Source organism: Lissotriton vulgaris, chromosome 4_1 (assembly GCF_964263255.1).
Source record: "Lissotriton vulgaris chromosome 4_1, aLisVul1.2, whole genome shotgun sequence".
NCBI classification, from domain to species: domain Eukaryota; kingdom Metazoa; phylum Chordata; class Amphibia; order Caudata; family Salamandridae; genus Lissotriton; species Lissotriton vulgaris.
In genome coordinates this window covers 2,044,179,759-2,044,202,693 of record NC_141691.1, presented here as the reverse complement: position 1 = coordinate 2,044,202,693, position 22,935 = coordinate 2,044,179,759, and the positions used below count along the sequence as shown (strand labels likewise).

At 47.6% G+C, this 22,935-nt stretch overlaps 1 protein-coding gene across 1 annotated transcript in view; it reads left to right on the top strand.

The window, feature by feature from the left end:
- The window catches only part of NUGGC (nuclear GTPase, germinal center associated), a 1,233,257-nt gene that overhangs the window by 995,378 nt on the left and 214,944 nt on the right, over positions 1-22,935 (top strand). The window contains exon 22 of the mRNA XM_086966431.1: positions 12,306-12,417. Within this exon, the coding sequence (XP_086822557.1) occupies positions 12,306-12,417 (112 nt within the window). The remainder of the gene's footprint in view (positions 1-12,305; positions 12,418-22,935) is intronic.

The following is a 22,935-nucleotide window of genomic DNA, read 5'->3' as shown; positions in this document are numbered from 1 at the left end:
TTAGGTGCGAAGGCCTTAGGTACCACTTTCGGCGGCAGCGTGAATTGAATGGGCGCCGACGATTTTTGAGGTTTACTGGCAGGCTTAGTTGGTGGAGTATCCTTTGGTCCGACCATTGAAGCCTTCTCCTTAATTTGTTTCAGCGATTCCGATGCATGCTTCGAAAAGGAGGCGGACGGCTGCGTTGAGTCGACTGGTTCCTTTGAGCCACCGCCAGGCGTGGACTCGAGGTTCGTACCGCCTTTAGCTTTGTCTGGTCGACGCGGAGGATCGAGAACCTTCTGAGCTCCGAGTCCTTTGTCTGTGTCGACGGCCTTCGGTGCCGATTTTTTCGGGTTGACGTCCTTGACCAGTTTTTTCGGTGTCCCACTCTTCGGCTCGACTGTAACGAGAACAAGCCATACAGCTGGCTTCATCGTGATCCGGCGACAGGCACTAGTTGCACACCGGGTGGACGTCTATGTGAGGATATTTTGAGTTGCACGCGGGACATCTCTTGAACGGGTTCCGTTCCATGATTGTTCGTCGATAAGGCCTCTGGCGTCGACCGAGCCTTCAGTGCTGAAAAGCCACGCGGCTCCTCTGGATGTCCGGCTCGGGAACTGAGCTGGAACAGAACTGGGCACCGATCGCAAGACAATACCGACGAGAGCTAGAGGCCTTTTGGCCAAAAAGAAAGTTTTTTTATCGATTCCGAACTTGAGTTAACAAATATGCATCCGAACCCAATGGTGGAAAAAAACAATCTGAGGATGGAGTTGATGCCCATGCGCACTGTAGTCCTGGGGAGGAACCACCTATCTCGTGATACTTCGAAGACTCTTCCAGGACAATAATGTGCAATCATCCGGACCCAACACTAGGCGGCGATCTATGCACAGATATGAATTCAGCAGCCCACATGCCTCGAACATATATTTTTCATCACACTTTCACAGTTGCAGTAGTGTTACAACAGGTCCTGAAGAAAGCCTTTTTTAGGCTGAAAAATGTCGACCAATTAATTCATCTAAGGATGGTAATATTTGTTTTTCATCCATTCACACTCTGCTTTTAATCTTGGCATCATGGTGACCGCCTGAATAAAGTTCACAACTAGGCACCATGTTAGTCAATTTTATATCACCACTTTCTAATTAGCACACATCTTTTGAACACTGCAACTTTTTTCACCTCCCACAGCCCTTGATACACTGCTGTCTGGCTTTCCATCACTGGTGGATTATACACTAGAAGTTGTCCTCACATTCCTTCATGGTGAGGTACCTAGTGGATACCAGTCTGGATTTCTAAACCCCAGATGATGATGTTCCGCCAATGGGTGGGCTGATGGGTTCACTTTTCCTATTCTCTGCTCTCTCTCACACTTATAATCTATACATACATCCATTCAGTATAAAACAGACACTTTCTAGCCACCACAGACCTACAACACCCCTTTTGTGTGTTTTTACTAGTTAAAATAGGGGTAGGGTGTTTATAGGTCTCTAATCTCTTATTCCCCTCAGACCCTTTTCACTGTTGTTTTTGGTATTAGAACAGACTCCCAGTGCATATTCGTACCTGTTCAAATTATTGCCAATTTAGGAAACTGTTCAAAGCCTCCCTTTTCCAATGAGATCTCTTTTGTAGATGCTTGCCTGCTACTGTTTGCATTGTTAAGATGCCCACGGGTGAATCGAGTGCTATATTACATTTAATTAACATAACTGTTCTGGCTCGCACAACATTTCGATTTTTAGGCGGGCACTTTCTTTGTGCTTACATTGGGGTGCACAGACTCTGAACATGGAACGTTCTAGGGGAAGGTATAGATACAAGCGATGTGTTAACTGCAGAAGAGAAACTCGGTGGGGCTTTTGTTCATAGATCTTACTTGCTGCATGTTAGAATCGGGGGTCTCTGGTTGGCACAGGTATGCACTTGTGACAAACAGGGACCCTCTCCGCTAGTCCGGGTACGAGAACTACTCCTTTAGAAATAACCCTTGCTCCCCCTTTCGGTAGTGTGGCGCAAGCAGACAAGGCTAATCTTCAGGGCGATAGTTAGTTAAGCATTTATGATCACATACAGGAAACCCACTGACCCACCACAAACGGACATTTACAACAAGGGGTGGTGAGGGACAGAGTCTCTGAATTAAGCAGAAAGCTCTTACCCAGTCAAGAGATCAGGGCTAGATCCAACACCGTTTTTTAGCTCACTGCACCATCCCAGTTTCAGAACCTGGCTGTATGCAAATTAGTCTGTTCCTGTCCCAGTGCATGATGGGAACAGGGCAAACCAAACTACAGAAGCCAATTCTTACACTGGGAAGGAAACAAGCTCCCGGGGATGGATCAAGCCCTGATCTTTGGACTGGGTAAGAGTGGTCTGCTTAATTCAGACACTCTGTTCATCACCACCCCCTTTTCTGAATCGTTTTTGGCCACTATAGGTGTGGCAGGGTATACTCAGACATGAGTCCCTTTCTCACTGCACCATCAGGATTCAAGCAAGCCGGGCTGAAGACGGCTGAAATGCCAGAAACCGGTCCCCGGTAGCTTGTCTCCTTTCTGGTGAAGAATTGGCTTGGTAGTTTAGTCTGCCCTGTTCCCATTATGCACTGGGCCAGGGACAGACTGATTTGCATATAGCCAGGTTCTGAGCTGGGATGGTGCAGTGAGATAAATAACGGTGATGGATCAAGCCCTGATCTTTGGACTGGGTAAGAGTGGTCTGCTTAATTCAGACACTCTGTTCATCACCACCCCCTTTTCTGAATCGTTTTTGGCCACTATAGGTGTGGCAGGGTATACTCAGACATGAGTCCCTTTATCACTGCACCATCAGGATTCAAGCAAGCCGGGCTGAAGACGGCTGAAATGCCAGAAACCGGTCCCCGGTAGCTTGTCTCCTTTCTGGTGAAGAATTGGCTTGGTAGTTTAGTCTGCCCTGTTCCCATGATGCACTGGGCCAGGGACAGACTGATTTGCATATAGCCAGGTTCTGAGCTGGGATGGTGCAGTGAGATAAATAACGGTGATGGATCAAGCCCTGATCTTTGGACTGGGTAAGAGTGGTCTGCTTAATTCAGACACACTGTTCATCACCACCCCCTTTTCTGAATCGTTTTTGGCCACTATAGGTGTGGCAGGGTATACTCAGACATGAGTCCCTTTCTCACTGCACCATCAGGATTCAAGCAAGCCGGGCTGAAGACGGCTGAAATGCCAGAAACCGGTCCCCGGTAGCTTGTCTCCTTTCTGGTGAAGAATTGGCTTGGTAGTTTAGTCTGCCCTGTTCCCATGATGCACTGGGCCAGGGACAGACTGATTTGCATATAGCCAGGTTCTGAGCTGGGATGGTGCAGTGAGATAAATAACGGTGATGGATCAAGCCCTGATCTTTGGACTGGGTAAGAGTGGTCTGCTTAATTCAGACACTCTGTTCATCACCACCCCCTTTTCTGAATCGTTTTTGGCCACTATAGGTGTGGCAGGGTATACTCAGACATGAGTCCCTTTCTCACTGCACCATCAGGATTCAAGCAAGCCGGGCTGAAGACGGCTGAAATGCCAGAAACCGGTCCCGGTAGCTTGTCTCCTTTCTGGTGAAGAATTGGCTTGGTAGTTTAGTCTGCCCTGTTCCCATGATGCACTGGGCCAGGGACAGACTGATTTGCATATAGCCAGGTTCTGAGCTGGGATGGTGCAGTGAGATAAATTACGGTGATGGATCAAGCCCTGATCTTTGGACTGGGTAAGAGTGGTCTGCTTAATTCAGACACTCTGTTCATCACCACCCCCTTTTCTGAATCGTTTTTGGCCACTATAGGTGTGGCAGGGTATACTCAGACATGAGTCCCTTTCTCACTGCACCATCAGGATTCAAGCAAGCCGGGCTGAAGACGGCTGAAATGCCAGAAACCGGTCCCCGGTAGCTTGTCTCCTTTCTGGTGAAGAATTGGCTTGGTAGTTTAGTCTGCCCTGTTCCCACGATGCACTGGGCCAGGGACAGACTTATTTGCATATAGCCAGGTTCTGAGCTGGGATGGTGCAGTGAGATAAATAACGGTGATGGATCAAGCCCTGATCTTTGGACTGGGTAAGAGTGGTCTGCTTAATTCAGACACTCTGTTCATCACCACCCCCTTTTCTGAATCGTTTTTGGCCACTATAGGTGTGGCAGGGTATACTCAGACATGAGTCCCTTTCTCACTGCACCATCAGGATTCAAGCAAGCCGGGCCGAAGACGGCTGAAATGCCAGAAACCGGTCCCCGGTAGCTTGTCTCCTTTCTGGTGAAGAATTGGCTTGGTAGTTTAGTCTGCCCTGTTCCCATGATGCACTGGGCCAGGGACAGACTGATTTGCATATAGCCAGGTTCTGAGCTGGGATGGTGCAGTGAGATAAATAACGGTGATGGATCAAGCCCTGATCTTTGGACTGGGTAAGAGTGGTCTGCTTAATTCAGACACTCTGTTCATCACCACCCCCTTTTCTGAATCATTTTTGGCCACTATAGGTGTGGCAGGGTATACTCAGACATGAGTCCCTTTCTCACTGCACCATCAGGATTCAAGCAAGCCGGGCTGAAGACGGCTGAAATGCCAGAAACCGGTCCCCGGTAGCTTGTCTCCTTTCTGGTGAAGAATTGGCTTGGTAGTTTAGTCTGCCCTGTTCCCATGATGCACTGGGCCAGGGACAGACTGATTTGCATATAGCCAGGTTCTGAGCTGGGATGGTGCAGTGAGATAAATAACGGTGATGGATCAAGCCCTGATCTTTGGACTGGGTAAGAGTGGTCTGCTTAATTCAGACACTCTGTTCATCACCACCCCCTTTTCTGAATCGTTTTTGGCCACTATAGGTGTGGCAGGGTATACTCAGACATGAGTCCCTTTCTCACTGCACCATCAGGATTCAAGCAAGCCGGGCTGAAGACGGCTGAAATGCCAGAAACCGGTCCCCGGTAGCTTGTCTCCTTTCTGGTGAAGAATTGGCTTGGTAGTTTAGTCTGCCCTGTTCCCATGATGCACTGGGCCAGGGACAGACTGATTTGCATATAGCCAGGTTCTGAGCTGGGATGGTGCAGTGAGATAAATAACGGTGATGGATCAAGCCCTGATCTTTGGACTGGGTAAGAGTGGTCTGCTTAATTCAGACACTCTGTTACTCACCACCCCCTTTTCTGAATCGTTTTTGGCCACTAAAGGTGTGGCAGGGTATACTCAGACATGAGTCCCTTTCTCACTGCACCATCAGGATTCAAGCAAGCCGGGCTGAAGACGGCTGAAATGCCAGAAACCGGTCCCCGGTAGCTTGTCTCCTTTCTGGTGAAGAATTGGCTTGGTAGTTTAGTCTGCCCTGTTCCCATGATGCACTGGGCCAGGGACAGACTGATTTGCATATAGCCAGGTTCTGAGCTGGGATGGTGCAGTGAGATAAATAGCGGTGATGGATCAAGCCCTGATCTTTGGACTGGGTAAGAGTGGTCTGCTTAATTCAGACACTCTCTTCATCACCACCCCCTTTTCTGAATCGTTTTTGGCCACTATAGGTGTGGCAGGGTATACTCAGACATGAGTCCCTTTCTCACTGCACCATCAGGATTAAAGCAAGCCGGGCTGAAGACGGCTGAAATGCCAGAAACCGGTCCCCGGTAGCTTGTCTCCTTTCTGGTGAAGAATTGGCTTGGTAGTTTAGTCTGCCCTGTTCCCATGATGCACTGGGCCAGGGACAGACTGATTTGCATATAGCCAGGTTCTGAGCTGGGATGGTGCAGTGAGATAAATAACGGTGATGGATCAAGCCCTGATCTTTGGACTGGGTAAGAGTGGTCTGCATAATTCAGACACTCTGTTCATCACCACCCCCTTTTCTGAATCGTTTTTGGCCACTATAGGTGTGGCAGGGTATACTCAGACATGAGTCCCTTTCTCACTGCACCATCAGGATTCAAGCAAGCCGGGCTGAAGACGGCTGAAATGCCAGAAACCGGTCCCCGGTAGCTTGTCTCCTTTCTGGTGAAGAATTGGCTTGGTAGTTTAGTCTGCCCTGTTCCCATGATGCACTGGGCCAGGGACAGACTGATTTGCATATAGCCAGGTTCTGAGCTGGGATGGTGCAGTGAGATAAATAACGGTGATGGATCAAGCCCTGATCTTTGGACTGGGTAAGAGTGGTCTGCTTAATTCAGACACTCTGTTCATCACCACCCCCTTTTCTGAATCGTTTTTGGCCACTATAGGTGTGGCAGGGTATACTCAGACATGAGTCCCTTTCTCACTGCACCATCGGGATTCAAGCAAGCCGGGCTGAAGACGGCTGAAATGCCAGAAACCGGTCCCCGGTAGCTTGTCTCCTTTCTGGTGAAGAATTGGCTTGGTAGTTTAGTCTGCCCTGTTCCCATGATGCACTGGGCCAGGGACAGACTGATTTGCATATAGCCAGGTTCTGAGCTGGGATGGTGCAGTGAGATAAATAACGGTGATGGATCAAGCCCTGATCTTTGGACTGGGTAAGAGTGGTCTGCTTAATTCAGACACTCTGTTCATCACCACCCCCTTTTCTGAATCGTTTTTGGCCACTATAGGTGTGGCAGGGTATACTCAGACATGAGTCCCTTTCTCACTGCACCATCAGGATTCAAGCAAGCCGGGCTGAAGACGGCTGAAATGCCAGAAACCGGTCCCCGGTAGCTTGTCTCCTTTCTGGTGAAGAATTGGCTTGGTAGTTTAGTCTGCCCTGTTCCCATGATGCACTGGGCCAGGGACAGACTGATTTGCATATAGCCAGGTTCTGAGCTGGGATGGTGCAGTGAGATAAATAACGGTGATGGATCAAGCCCTGATCTTTGGACTGGGTAAGAGTGGTCTGCTTAATTTCACACACTCTGTTCATCACCACCCCCTTTTCTGAATCGCCACCACAAACGGACACCAGTTGTAGGATTATATCAAAAATACGTAGACTTTATGTAAAAATATATGCAGAATTATGTTAATGTTAATGTTAATGGGTGACTTATATAGCGCACGGCTACTCCAAGGAGTGTCCCGGCGCTTTCTGACCCATAGCTGAAAAAGGAGATGAAAAAACAGAAACATAACAAATTACTGATTGTAGAGCCAAGTTTTCAAGGCCTTTCTAAAGGCAAGCAGATTGGAGGTACGGCGAAGATCAACGCGAAGGGAGTTCCATAGTTTGGGGGCGAGATGTTTAAAGGAACGTCCACCTATCCTGACTTTCTTAATGGGAGGAACCGTTGCCAAGCCAAGACATTCAGATCGGAGAGATCTGGTGGATTTGTAGAGAGAGAGCCGTTTCTGAATGTACGAGGCCCCTACCAAATGGAGTGCCTTATGGACCAGTGTGAGAGCTTTGAATGTAATCCGCTTCTTTACAGGAAGCCAGTGAAGGGAGGAAAGCAACTCTGATGACCTAGCTTGCCGAGGTAGGCCAAAGATAGCCCTTGCCGCAGAGTTTTGTACTACCTGAAGTTTATGCAGGAGGTAATCCGGCAAACCCAGGTAGAGGACATTTGAATAATCAAGCCTGGAACAAATCAGAGCCTGTACTGTCAACTTCCTGTGGACTAAAGGAAGCAGAGGGAGAAATTTACGCAGCATTTTTAACAGACCAAAACAGGTACTGGTGAGACCTGTGATCTGTGTTTTCAACGAAAGGGTATTATCGATTTTGATCCCAAGGTTTTTAGCAACCACGGAGGACGAGGAAGGGGGTGACATGCACACCGGCCACCATTCCTGCCAAGGCGGGTCTGCCTGACAGCCAAAGAAGAGCACCTCAGATTTATCAGGGTTGCACTTGAGGCTGCTTCGCTGAAACCAGTCAAAGACAGCCCCAAGGCAACCACGGATGCTCTCCCCGTCGAACTCCATGCCCTTCTTACAGGTGAAGAGAAGCTGGGTGTCGTCAGCGTATGATATGATCTGGGCACCCATAGACTCCGCCAGTACCGCCAATGGAGTCATGAAGATGTTAAAAAGGGTCGGGCTCAGCACGACCCTTGTGGGACTCCTACATCCATAGGCGGCACCTCGGCGGAGTACGGAGGGGCCCAGACCACTTGTCGACGACCCGCTAGGTAAGATCTCAGCCAGCTCAACACCATCCCTCTGAGACCAATCTCGTGAAGTCGTCTCAAGAGGGCCTCATAAGGGACGGTGTCGAAGGCCGCCGACAAATCCAACATCACCAGCATTGCTCTTCCACCTGTGTTGAGAACTTCCTTAATGGCTTCATTCACTTCCAATAGAGCGGTCTCAGTGCTCAAATTGGAGCGGAAGCCAGATTGGGTAGAGTGGAGTAACCCCTGGTCTTCAAGGAAGGAAGAAAGCACAGAGTGAACGTGCTTCTCGACGATCTTAGCTAAACTGGGCAGGAGAGATATGGGCCTATAGTTACCATGTATCTCTGGATCAAGGCCTGGTTTTTTTAGAAGGGGAACAACCATTGCCTTCTTCCAGGCTGGCGGGACAATGCCGCTAGACAAGGATAGGTTCAAGACAGGGTGAATTAAGGAATTTAGAATCTTAGCATTCCTGGCTAGAAAACTCGCCGGACAGGGTTCAAGCGGAGAGCCTGATTTGATCCTAAGTAAAAGATCCAGAGAGATAGATTCCGATATTATCACTAGACCATATAACGTTTAGCGAATTAAGGCCACCAGATGGAAATAGGCAATTGTTCTTAAGTGTTCTTGGTTAGCAAGGTACGAAGACAGGAAAAACAAACGTTGCGGACCCTGGATCCGATGCGAACTCGGGATAGAGTTCCAATGTACCTTACGATGAGTGTCCGAGGCGTTTCAGGCGCGGCTACTGGTGAGGGCGGACCCTGGACAAGGCCAACGGTTCTCCAAAGGATCTATCCAGCTCGGAGCCCCCTCGAGGTGCGAGACGGTGTGGAGGGTTGTGGCGATCCGGGATCTGATGCAGCTCACGGGGCGAGGCGCCTCTCAGGCCTGCGGGGCGTACTACTTCTTAGCACACCAGTTCGTACCTGTGGATCTGTGTGGGGCGTCGCGTTCTCGGGCAGACGGGTGCAGCACCGGGCCTTCGGTACCACGGTGCAGAAGGCCTTCTTGAGGTGTGGCACGGCCTTGGTATGCAGGAGGGCAAAGCGAGACAGTCAACTACGTTACGACGTACAGACCGTCCGAGGCTATCAGATGCGCTCCGTGCCGATTCCGGCAAGAGAAGATGAGGCGCACAGCGTGCTCAGTAGCAGGCGAGGTGACAGGAGAGCGGGCGGCCCGGCACTGAAGCGGAGAGCGACTCAAACTTGAGCGGGGCTCTCGGCGACGGGGTGACCAGGCTCCGAGCTGTCACGACCTTGGAGGGCGAAGGCACCCGAGTCACAACTCTGACGAGGGAATAAGAACTAAAGGCCCAACAGCAAACGGGCACAGGCAGAATAGAACCCAATGGCCTTGGGGTTCCGTTCAGGGGGCAAGCTTGTGATCAAGCCCTTGGAGATAGTTTCAGGCACAAGTCTTCAAAGTCCTTTCTGGTCTTTTCCTCTCCGTCCTCAGCAAGGCACCACTGCAGGATTCCTTCTCCTCAGCTTCTCTTGGTCCTTCTAGTCGGGCAGAGGTTAGTCGTGGCCAAAACTGGATCTAATTTCTTAGGAGCCGGGCTCCTACCTTTATACTCAGTTTCTTTTGTCTTGGCAGGCCAGGGGGCCTGAGCCTGGTTCAACCCGGTTTTGGAGTACTCTGTTGACAGGACGCTGCCGTCTTCTTTCAGGGTGCAGGGCAGGGACATCAGACGCTCCGCAGGAGGTGGAGCCAGCATTGTGGTGGTGGAGCACAACCCTATTCAGAGTCAAGGACTACTCCGCCCACCCATCCTGGTGTAAGCACTCTATTCACCACCTGGTCACCCCGACTGTCCCCGGGAATTCCCCAGCCCTGTCACTCACACAAACACAGACAGCAGATACACATCCTGGCAGAGGCGGGCTGAAATAGTCAGGTGAGCAAATGCTAACTTTCTAAAAGTAGCAGTTGCAAACACAGGATATTAAAATAAACCTTGCGAAAGGAAGTATTTTATTATTCTGAGTTCATGCATACCAAACTCGACATGCCACCGTGTCCCCTGAGCCGGCCTGGACTTTAGCGTGTAATAGTTCCAGCCGCTCACCTTGGCCTAAGAGAACCGGCAGCCCTTCAATAGTGAAGAACGAAAACGGGCGGTAATTCACTTCTAGGACATGCCACACACATCAGGGCTTGTCCTACCTTACGCTTACAATGCACCCTGCCCTTCGGCCTACCATTGGGGTGACTGATATGAAGGTTAGGGAAGGTTTAGGGACTGGCAAGTGTGGGCACTTGCACAGTCAGTGTGACAGTACCAGACTGTACACAGGGTCTGCAATGGCGGACCCGAGACATCTTTTACGAGGCCGCTTCAGTGTGTGGCGCAACCAGCGCTGCAGGCACACTAGCGGCATTTGTATCTACAAGCCCTAGCACTCCTGGTGCACGTTACTGGGGACTGACCGTAAACCAAATAAGCCAATCATGGAAATTATTTACGTATACACTTTATATAGGGAGCACTTGCACTGCGGCACGGGTTGGCCATGCGTAGTGCCCTGAGCATCGAACACCAGCAAAAACATCTGAGGCACATCAGCAAAAAGTGGAAGGGAGACTCACGCCAAGGTGCCAGGTCTAACACTGCACTTATTGGCCTGAGACTTGCCAGCTTGGTGTGAAAGAATACTCCTATAGAATGTAAAGTTCTAAAAGACCCTAGTGCAAGAGAACCACCTTTAGCTAAGTGGTTTGGGTCTGGAAGGGTCCTGATGACAGCCCACAGAGTGCGGGTGTGCGGCTCGTGATTATAAACCTGTCGCGAGATGCATAAACTGCCTGAGATTAGGGAAGATAGAGAGTTTACCAAAAACAGCAAAAAAGATGACAAGACTATCGGGGAAAATCTCTCTCTGCCAGAGAGGAACCGATCACAACACAAGAGACAAGTTCCATCTACTGTGTTAAAGCAAAAAAGTGACCTGGCGAAGGGACTCATCTGCACAAGGCTGGGGATCTGACACGTGCAGGGGACTCTGGTCCAACCTGTCCGCTCTAGAAGCAGTTTCTGGTCATGCAGTGGGCGCTGCTGAGTGCCCACGAGTTCAGAATGGAAGAGTGTTGTATTGTTACCTCGTAACTATTGTGTGTGCAGTAACCTCTGCGATTGTGTTGCAGTGATTTATCTTTAGATCACCAATAGCTGTCAGTTGTTTGTACCAGAGTCTCATGCATTCTGGAACCGTATTAAGCGTAAATTTCAGGATAGTTAGCTCCAAAAAGGCAAATTAATGTTTGAGGTTTGCAAGTCCACTTGTTTACAGGATGTTGTGGGTGAATTATCGCGAAACACAATACACCAGGCTCAAAGATATTTCATTCCCTCACCTGTAGCACTAACAATGTGATGTTGCCACTTCTTGTACTAATTACTGATTGCTCAAGGTGCATATTTGAGAGCACAATTTTAAAGTAACCAATCTGGTAGTTGCCCATTATCACATTACTAAATGTATTATCTCTGTTAACTCTTCTTGGGAGCACTGCAAGGTTGCGAAACACTGAAGCAATCTAATAGCATTAGAAGTGCCCATATCTCAGTTGATGTTTTCTCATCTCATTTTAACAGTTTGTAAGTGCTCTCAAAATAACAATGTCAAATTGTAGCTCTAATTATGTCCATGCCAGTATCCACTTACTGAATGTTATCAGCCTTAGTTTCATCTTTGCACTGTCTGCCCCTGCCACAAGTCTCACTTCACGCTAATTGAATATAGAACTGAATTATCCGTCTCAGGTGGGGATGGGGATGCTTTATGGATGACTTCTGATTTCCAGTCTTCAGAATGGCTGCTCCATAAATCTGGGACCAGTCCACCAGAAAGCACATTTAGTAGTTATGCCTGTGTGATATTGGAAGAAGGATTCACACTTTGTTTTTGTTTTTTTGGGCGTAGTGTTCTAAGTGAAACCCAGCTGTGGTTGCTGCCCACTAGTAGTCGGGACCCAACATTAGCTCCATCTATCTGCTGGTGGAACCATGGTCCAGGAGGAATAAAAAAAAATGTGTCTGAAATCAGAAAGGAATTAAAGGAAAATTACTATATCAAAACCAACTTCCATGCTATTAAGAACTATGTTAGAGCATCAACTAAAAGAACAATCTATTGTGAATTTGTGTGTTTGTGTGTGTGATGGAGTAGGAATTACAAAAAATGTCCCTCAAGCATGTATTGTCTCTTGATTTGTTTCAGGATTACATTCGGGCAAGTTTTGAGGATGTCATTGAAAAACTGTTTGACTCGCTTGATAGGCAGTTGAACTCAGTGCTGGCACCTGTGAAAAAAAATGAAAACATAATTCCAGGTAATGAGTCATATTTGTATAAAGCATACTTGCTTTATTCTCCAAATCACATGCCTGTTATCAAACGTCTGTAGATTAGTCTTCTCCAACGAACAGCTTGTCAGGTACTGCTACCTCTCCAGCTACCTGTGAGTAGCTCTCCTGTGTGCAGCCCAGACTACTCAAGTAAAGGATTTTAGTTGAAGTAATATATGTATCCCAGAATTGAAAAGCATGTATCTCAGACAAAAATGTGTGTATTTTCAAAACTCTTAAGCTTAGCTAATGTTTAAGACAGATGCCTGGATTTTTTTTAAATATATTGAAAGTTGATATTTGTGGGATAAATTATGAGGCGTTGGGGAGGCTTATAACAAAAATTGTAATTGTGGTGCCAGCTATGGATGTTATTTTTCAACTGTGTAGAGAGATGCCAAATTGTAAAACCATTTTCAACCTATTGCTGGCAACCCCGCTTGATGTACTGAGCTACTCACATCTGGTAATCTTGCAGTCTCTTACGTAATCTTGTCTGAAGTGGTCCCTATTACCACACTAATGTTAGTGACTGAGTGCGATTCTCATTGAACATTAGTTGATCTTATTACGAAAAAGGTTTGAAACCCCTGCAGTAGATAAACCAGATGTACTATATTAGTGTGGAACAAAAAGCCTTTTTAGGGGCTTACTGATGCACTGGTCCTTAAACCAACAAAGAAGAGATTGCCACAGAAGCTGTAATATTAAAGAGAATACATTTATTTTATTTTATTTTTTTTAATTTTTGAAAACCTTTATTGTGCATAAAGAAGGACAAATACGGGCCCACAACCATCTGGCCGGCCACAAAACATATGGAGCACCAGTGCAAGCAATACGGCGACACAGTAATACCCCATCATCCTAGACAAGCATTGAAGAGTTACACAATAATTGCTGTAATACCGTGTCCCAGAATCAGTGAAGGTTAATTTTAAGGTTTTTTATGCGACTATTAAATTCAAATCGTACTTCATAAAAGAAGAAGAAACAGAGAAGAAGAATCCATGTGGGAGGAGCGTGACGTTAGCTGCAATTCACTACGCAGGAAATCAACCCAACCATCAAGTCCCACCCAGGCAGTATGGCAGCAAGTTGTATACCAGCAAAATAACAATCCTAACGTCCCACCCATTTCCGCCGCCACCTATCCCCTAGTAACCTAGACATGGACCCAGACAAAAAGGAGAAAATCAACAATAAGAATAAAATAAGGCACCATAGAAACTATAACTAGTAACTAACTTCTAACCCCCCACCCTACACGCATTCAGAGGCTACGGCCTGCCCCCCCCCCCCCCCCCCCCCCCCCCCAGCAGTGTGTCTGTCGCCCAATAAACCCGAAATATAGCGAGAAAGAAAAGAAAGGAAGAAGAAAAAGAAAAAGGTATAACATCCAGATATAGAGAGGGAGAAAAGGACACCCTAATCATCGACTCTCAAAAACAAACAAGACAGGAGGAGGATCAATTCTAGGCAATCCCGGTCTCTTCCAGCCACAAATACATCTTCCACCCCAACCTCAAATTAACCAGCAAGCAATGAAGCAGATACAGGAGTGAAATGTCAATTTGCAGCGTTTGAGTAAACTGGACGCAAAAAACAGTCCCAAACCCGGCTCAACCAGCCCAGAAGCCGATAATAAAGGAAGCAGCCTAGCCCTGGCCCGATCGTGGATACATCCCCAAATACGCTCCCCGAGAGAGGCCCGCCCACCGCGAAACAAAGAGACAATATGGCCACAGAGAGAATGAGGGTGACTTAGGAACACAAAATGGCCGTCGAGAGTCACCATAAAAACCATCGACCGTAGTAGGGAGTTCATCAGGGACACTCGGAGAGTACGAGTTCTTCGATGACAAAGTCTGAGGACACAACACAGGAGCCGTCAGCAGGGCCAGTAATGTCATGGACAGGTCCCAAGGCACTCGCGATAATTCCAACAATGTAGCACTCTCCAGTGAAAGGGGAAACAAAGTATCCCAGGCAGGGTTGTCAGGCGGGCGGTCTCGGGGGCCAATAGAATCGGAAGCGGGCACATCTGTCCAGCGGGCAGAAGGAAGCACTGTATCCCCATGAAACGCAGGTGGAGGCGAATGAGGGCCTTGCTGGGTCAAAACGTTGCATCCCTGCCGCAGCGCAGACGCCATGTCGTCCAGTTTTCCTCCCAGTACGTGGTAGCCATAGTGCATATCAGCTCGGAAGTCGCACAGGGCAGTCAGGATAGTTCCGAGAGAAAGTGGTGGCTGTAGCCCCTGCCTCTCACTTCCCAGAGATGGTGCTTGAGAATCGGACTCCAACACAGGCGGGGCAGCACAAACCACTGGTAGGGACGGGCGCTCTCCCCCACAACACGAAGCACCAAACAAAGCCATAACGGCGAAAATCCGGGGCAATCACCAGGACGAGTGTAGCACAAGCGAGCGTCCAGCCAAGGCTTCAATAGCACCAATTGCAGTGTCAAAAAGGCACACGTCGCGGAGAGTTGCCCTGCAGCAGACCAGTGTAGTGAGGCATGGAGTCAGGCAGCCTTCGCTGAGCAAATATGGCCGAGCGACCCTCTTCGCATATCGTCAGCCCCAAACAAAGGATCCGTTCCGGAAGGGCGCCGCAGCACAGCAAGCGCTCACATCCCACCGCCTGCTAGGAGTCTTTACAGGCAGCGCAGCACGGATAGCGCCTCAGGAGATCTGTACCGGTGCTCGGGTCTTCAGCGCCGAACGAGTAGTCTGGCCGCCAGTAGTCCTCCGGGGCACGGCAGAGAGCGACTGTGCAGGCGGGGTCCGGGGCTGCAACCAGTTCCGCAGCTATCTCCGGCCGCCGGGCAGGTCGAGAGTCCGGGAAAGCACCGCTGAAATCAGCGCCGCGCCACACACAATCCGCTGCCAAAGGTTAACAGGAGATAAGCCAGGATATCGGTGCGGCGGAGAAAGGCTGGTGGAGCCGGGAGCCTACAGGTCTGCTCCGGTCGCCATTGAGAGAATACATTTATTAACCTCACATGAGGAGACTAAGTCAATACAGTACCCTCAGGCCACTGTATGAGGTAGTCTAAGGAGTACTGAAACCATGGGCCTTTTATGGCCAGTGTATAGCTGAGTAAGCATGAATACTCAAAAAGAGGCGGTACAAGTATACATTTGAATACCTATTACACAAATATGGACAACTGGAAACTACTTAGTCAACAGAGTGGGAGGAGTAACACAACCCCTTACATCAGTTGGAATAGCCTGACAGTTATATACTAAGACAGATGCATTCTAGCAGCTACAGGCCTTTCTGAGCATACATTGGTTTGGTTTAGTGCTGAAGGAGTTAACTGTAACCGATAACTCAAGCAGAATACAAGGGCAGGCAACAGTGAAGGGGGGAGAAGCACATGGCGAGCACAAGGCTAACTAAAATGGCTGCCACAAAGAAAATGGCTTCCGCTCATGCTAGTAGCGATTTCAGCTAGTTTCCATATTAGAGCTGTAAGATTGAGGTCCTTTAACCTCATGCGCGCTAGCGGAATTCCGCTCGCACGCTGAGATTTTGTAAATCGCATGTTACGTGACGAGCTGGGCTCATCATAAGCGTGCAAGGAGGCTACGCCATGACGAGCCCAGCTCGTCATCAGCGTGGAAGGGGATAAACAGATCTCTGAGACACCCTACCCCCTCTTAGATTATACCTGTGGTTCTTTGTTACACTTTGCTTGGCAGGGTATGCCTCCAAATCCTGTGGAGCTCCTTTCAAAGTTATCAGTACACCTGTCCCATTTGAAGGGAGATCTCCACACATGAGGGAAAACCTAGATTTGTGGATAGCATTTAGTTGTATGTCCGTAGTGCTACAATAATACTACAAAATGCAGTTGGTGAATAAGGCCCCGTGTGTTTAGCAAACCACGTTGGGTATAGCTGAGAAGAATCACCCGCCAGCCAATCGTCGATTTCCCCGACTACTTGGGAATACTTTTGGCTGGATCTGTGTGGATTGCAATCAAATACAGTCTATCATTGACAGTCATAAATATTAATTGATAGTCATAAATATTAATATTGAGTAGGTCCCGCCCATGAGCGGGATGCAAAAGCACTTTTGCAAAAGATATCTCTCATATTTATCTGCAGGCTACATTGATAGAACTTTTATCAGTTCTGACTGAAATAATAAAGTTTTAATTGACCAAGAGATCAACTTGAAAACATGGGTTGAATATTTTTTTTTAACTTGTGCTCTTCCAGGAGAGCACAGGCATTTTAATATCATACTCTTATCCCTTTCCATTCGTAATTTTATGTTTTCATACACACTATGTGCCTTATTATTTTTTTTTAAACATCTCGGTAAGTAGCTCCTCGTAACGTTGCAGGTGTCAATGAAACTCTTGTTCCTCATGAAGATGTGTTGAAATGAAACCCCTTATTGTGCAGTGATATACATGCATAGTTTGCAAGAGAAGAAGTTTTTAGTGATCTATGCTTATTACTCATTTGAGAGAGTTGAACAAAGACTGACTAAAACTTGGGGAGCTAGAGCCTGTGCTGACGGAGCACCAACCCTTCTCTTCCTTACCGTCCCCAAAGCCCCTCCGCAAACAGGTCCTGTTAAGAACAGGTGGAGAGCGGGAAGTTAGTTGTACACCCTAGACTACACTGAATGTAACTTTGTGTTGGGTTACCACATAACGGACATTGTCATAAAGCAAAAGAAAAACTTACACAGGTTATGCTGCAGGAGCGCCCTGGGAATTAATCAATACAGATGAATAACTAGTTCCATATAAGCGATTACATTCACATGTTCATTCTGCTGGGATATTCTACAAGTTAAGTGCTGGTAAGCCTCACAGAAGATTCTAATAGAGTTCTAGTCTGCAACATTTCAAAGAGTGGGTTTACTTTACTGTACCTTACCTTGTACAGCGTTCCTCTGCCTTTTGGCTAGATTTGTGTTTTAGATCATTAGTACATATGAAGCATGAACTAGGAAGAGGTTTTAACATGCGAGTCTGATGGATGCTCCTACCTGCAGATACCATACCTGATGAATATTCCCAGGCGCTAGACTAGATTCACAATTTGCTTCAGTAGCTATCCTGTGTGTTGGAGTTGAAAACGTTTTTCTGGTGCCTAAAATAAGATTCCGAATGGATAACGATTTAGTATGTGGAAGGGGCACGTTGCAGGCATCCCTTCCAAATACTGATTTTGTATCTTGTCTATTAATGTTTTGCGACTGGAATGTAGTCGCAAAACGTACATTTGTTTTACTGCCTCCTCAGATAAGGTGGTAACAAATTCACAAAAGAGAAGGGGGTCCCCTTCCCCATTTTAAATAAGTTGACCTTATTAAAAAGAAATCAAAGACATGGTTGCCTGCTGACCGTTGCAGTGTGTACATAATGAATATTATTAAGGTAGCTCAGATTATGAGTCAACCGGATTCTGTTTTTTATGAACCAACTAAATAATACTTGGTAAAAATATGTTTGTTGCTGTATGTATACATGCACAGCATACTCCCACCATCTACTGTCAGGCTTCGCCCTTTGCAAGTGTTTTTTCTTCAAGATGCACTGTGACATCTCCGAGGAGCCACCTATCTCGTGATAATTCGAAGACTCTTCCAGGACAACAATGTGCAATCATCCGGACCCAACACTAGGCGGCGATCTATGCACAGATATGAATGTCAGCAGCCCTACATGCCAAGAACAGATGCATACTGGTAAGTAGCATATTCCATTTTCCGCCCTCGGGTTCTGATTTGTACTACTGAGTTTCGACGCATTTTCCACACTCCTGCTCGAGCCTAGACTGTGTAATTTGATTCTGAATATTGGGGAAAGACCTTCTTCCTTCAGGTTCCCCTCAACAACCACCTTTGGAAACTGATTTTGCATCCATTTCCCATCATTAGAGCCTTCTGCCCACTTTAGGGCTGCTCGTCCCTCATCTTCAATGATTTTTTCCACAAAGAATGCATTCGCAGTGATGGAACACATGCCTTTTTTAATACTGTCCCCAATGCCTCATCCTGGGGGGAGTCGCGCAAGTCTACCACACAAGTCTGCTACGCAGCAGAGTGTAAGGGATTTGTCCATTATTGCGTCCTTAAACATCTGGATCCCCTGAAACCTGTTGTCTAGGATATCATCGGTTATTTGCTTCCCTTGCAAAAGTAAGGACTTGTCTGCACTTCAGTACGGCTCCATTTAGCAGCATAGCCGCTCACATACAACACAGGAACATTCCTCCCTCTTTTACACATCCCCTTAGAATTTGTATCTGTAAACTTATCATAGTTCCCAGTAGAATCATCAGACCACCTTTTTAGCATTTGCACTCTTGCCTTCTACAGTAGCATTCCTGAAAGGTAGCTTTTCTTGTAGCCATACCATCTCTCAGCCTATTAGTGTGCTGAAAGCCATCACACCACACAAACCCTTCAGTCAGTTCATATCCAAAACACGCATCGCCAAATGGATAGTTAAAGGCATCCATACCTCTAAAAAAGCTCTGTTACCTCCAGGTCACACTTTACACACTAGAAGACAGCAACCATTGCTTTTTTGGGAAAATGCTATTAGCTGATATATATACAAAGAAGCTACCTAGACAACTGCATGCACATTCACTAAACATTATAGTGACAATTTGACCAGACAAGTTTCCTGAGAAGCTTTGGATGGCTAGAGAGTCCTCAGTACACTATTGCAGATATCTGATTCTCCAGTATTTGGGGTGTCTTTCATAGATTCACATGCCTGAATCATTCCCCATCGTCGGAGTGGGTGAGCCGCGCTTGCGTGGCGTGGTCCAGGTAGAATGAGGGGCTGATTCATTCGAATAACTCACCCGGGGTTATCTACTGTGTGTATTCCTTCAACCCTGACTAGAAGCAAGGGTCCCTACTTGGACTAAGGTACTTACCTCTGCCAATTAGAGACCCCCAGATCTAACACCTGTAATCTGTGGTTCTCCAGTATTGGTGTCTTTCATAAATTCACATGCCTCGATCATTCCCCGTCGTCGGAGTGGGAGTCCCACGGTATATAAAAAAGCAATAATATGCCTGTAATAACCAAAAAACCTTGGTAATAACCAACCAGGAAGTAAAGTAGCCCCCAGCTACAGGAGAAAAAGCTCCCACACTCATTACTATCCTAGTCATTATGTTAGACCAAACTGCAGCCAATCAGTTTCTCAAGTGGCAGGGGGTGAAATTTCGTCGAAAGACGAACGAGAAGACGGTGAATTGGACGACAAGTCGGTATCGTCGGAGTGGGACGACTATCAGGCGCAAACCCCTTCCCCAGCGGCCCCGCCTACGGCGGATTCTCCGCCGGTGGACATTGCCAGCTTTCATAAGATTATGGATAGAGCTACGAAAAGGTTCCTCATCACAATGGAGGCTAAACAAGACGAATGCTTCCTATATGATTTTAAGGATTTGCCACAAAGACAAAGTTGGTCTATTCCAATCATTGACTTTATATGGAAGGAAGGTCTGAAGATAATGAAAACACCAAATTCTCTACCCGCAGTACTACCTAGGGTAGATAAAAAATATAGAGCACCTAGTTCGTCACCGGCATGCCTGATTGGTCAGGCTAAACCGGAGTCCGTAGTCACACAGGCAACACAAAGAAGGGCCAAGAATCCATCTGCACAGGTCTCTGCTCCCCCTGGTAAAGACGGTAGACGTCTTAACTCAATAGGGAAGAAGAAGTCAAATATTGCAGCAACCACGGTCCGAGACGCAAATTCACTGGCAATACTTGGAAGGTATGATAGGCAGATGAGGTCTGGCATAATGCCTTTCATCGAGAAGCTTGCAGAACCGGATAGATCTGAAGCAAAAAAGATCCTACTAGAGGGAGAGAGCGTTTCCTCTGAAATAATTGATGCTGCAGTGGACGTGGCAGCCACAGGTTTTAGGCAGCTAGCGGGAGCAGCTGTTCTCCGGAGGCAAGGCTGGTTAAAGGCTACATCTTTTCGTCTAGAAGTCCAGACAAAGATCATGGACATGGCCTATGAAGGAGAGTTCCTTTTTGGCCAACATGTTGACGAGGCATTACAAGCCATAAAGAAAGACACAGAGACGGCACGGTCGCTGGGCTCTCTCCAATTTCGAAAGTCTTCCTTTCGTGGCGCAAGAGGAAGAGGCAATTTCTCGAACAGAGGAGGTTATTCACAGCAACGCTCCTACAATAACACCCAGGGAAATCAGAGATACCAGCCATACCGTCAACAAACATATGGCCAAAGGAGAAATAATTACTCTCAATCAAGAGGAAAAACCTCTTATCGAGGGAGAGACAACAACAAGAGCAAGTGAGAGACACATCCTGCCACCACTTTGTCCCAGCCTGAAACAAATTGGAGGAAGAATATCCCGATACTACTCAAATTGGTCCAAGATAACCACGGACAGATGGGTCTTGGACGTGGTTTCCAGAGGTCACATTCTCGAATTCGTCAAAGCCCCTCCAAATTCTCCCCCAAGAGGACCACCTCCAGCTCATCTCAAGGAGCGGTTTTCCCAAATGCACTCAATGATTCGGAAAGGAGCAATAGAAAGGGTACCTCAACATCAAAAGGGAACAGGATTGTATTCAAGATTTTTCCTGATCCGCAAGACGTCGGGGGAATGGCGCCCCATCCTCGACCTGCGTGCCCTCAACAAGTACCCAAAGAAATTATCTTTTAGAATGTTGACGCTTCAAGAAATCCTCCAGTTTTCTCTCAGTAGGGGATCACATGGCAACATTCGACCTTCAGGACGCATACTTCCATGTGCCCATTTTTCCCAGACACCGGACGTTCTTACTGTTCAGAGTGGCTGGCAGGGACTTCCAGTTCAAAGTACTCCCCTTTGGACTACGTTTGGCCCCCAGAGTTTTCACAAAAATGTTAGCGCCTGAGATTAGAGAGAGTTCAAATTTATCCATATTTGGACGACCCCCTTATCAAGGCCAGTTCCATCGGCTTGGCAAAAACTCACGTTCAGAGATGTCTATCACTATTCCAGAGCCTGGGTTTTTCGGTGAATTTCAAAAAGTCTCACCTAACTCCATCACAGAGGAAGTCGTTCTTGGGAGCCACGCTGGACACAAGACTCGCCCAAGTGTTCATATCAAAAGAAAGGCAGGTGAAGATTTGCAAGATGTCCTCATCACTGCTAACAAGAAAGTGCGTTTCTGTTCGCAAGTTCAAGTCTTTCCTCGGGATGATCTCATCCTGTATCCCTCTCACCCCCAACTGTCGCCTGCGAATGAGACCTTTGCAAGAGGAACTCAGTCGTCAGTGGGTGCAAGTAACAGGCTCATTCGAGGACGTCGTCAACATAACTCCTCGAATGAGAAACTCCATCCAGTGGTGGGGGCAAGATGGCAACCTGCAGGTGGGATGCGCATTCCTGACAGAAGGACCCAGATTCATCGTGACCACGGATGCTTCTCTAGAGGGCTGGGGCGCCCATCTCCAAGGGATGACAGTCAGTGGCAAATGGAACATTCAACAGAAAAAATGGCACATAAATCTTCTGGAATTAAGAGCCATTTTTCTCGCCATTAAATCCTTTCAGGCGATCTTGGAGGGCTCTAAGGTGTTGATACGAACGGACAACACAACCAGCATGCATTACCTGAACAAGCAGGGAGGCACACGATCGGCCCGGTTGTCCCATCAGGCGCAGGAGATTTGGAATTGGGCCCTGGATCACAACATCATCAATCTGTCGGCGGTCCATGTCCCAGGGGTTGCCAATGTCCTAGCGGGCTCACTCAGCAGGTCCGCAGGAAGCAATCACGAATGGGAACTGCATCAACCATCCCTGGATCAGATATTTCGAGAGTGGGGTCATCCCGACCAGGATTTGTTTGCAACAGCCCAGAACCGGAAATGCCAACGCTTTGCAAGCTGGATTCCCCACAAAAGACTCGTGCGGGGATGCCCTTTCGATGAATTGGTGTTGAATATTTGCATAAGCTTTTCCGCCAATTCCGTTAATTCCCAAGATCATCAGGAAGATGAGGAGTCAACCATGTCGTCTAATCCTGATTTCTCCAAGGTGGCCCCGGCAATATTGGTTCACCGAGCTTCTCTTCCTCTCGGAGTGCGAGCCAATACAACTGCCTCGAATACCGAATCACCTCACAGTTCAGAGGGGCAAGGTGTACCATCCGGACCCAGTTTCGCTGAAATTGTCAGCTTGGATCCTCAACACAATGAATTCCCCCACTTAGACATTCCTCACGATTGTCAAGAGGTGTTGGCTAACGCCAGAGCACCATCAACCATTAATACCTACAAACTCAAGTGGAAGCGTTTCTGTGCCTGGTGCCAAACTGTTGATCTACATCCCTTTCATACTAGACCAGAGCAAATATTACCCTTCTTCCTGCAACTGGCTAGATTCAACCCTGAAAATATTTCTGGCAGCCATTTCCCGATTCCGTCAGGACGGATCGAAATCTCTGTTTTCTTCAAGAATAATCCAGCAATT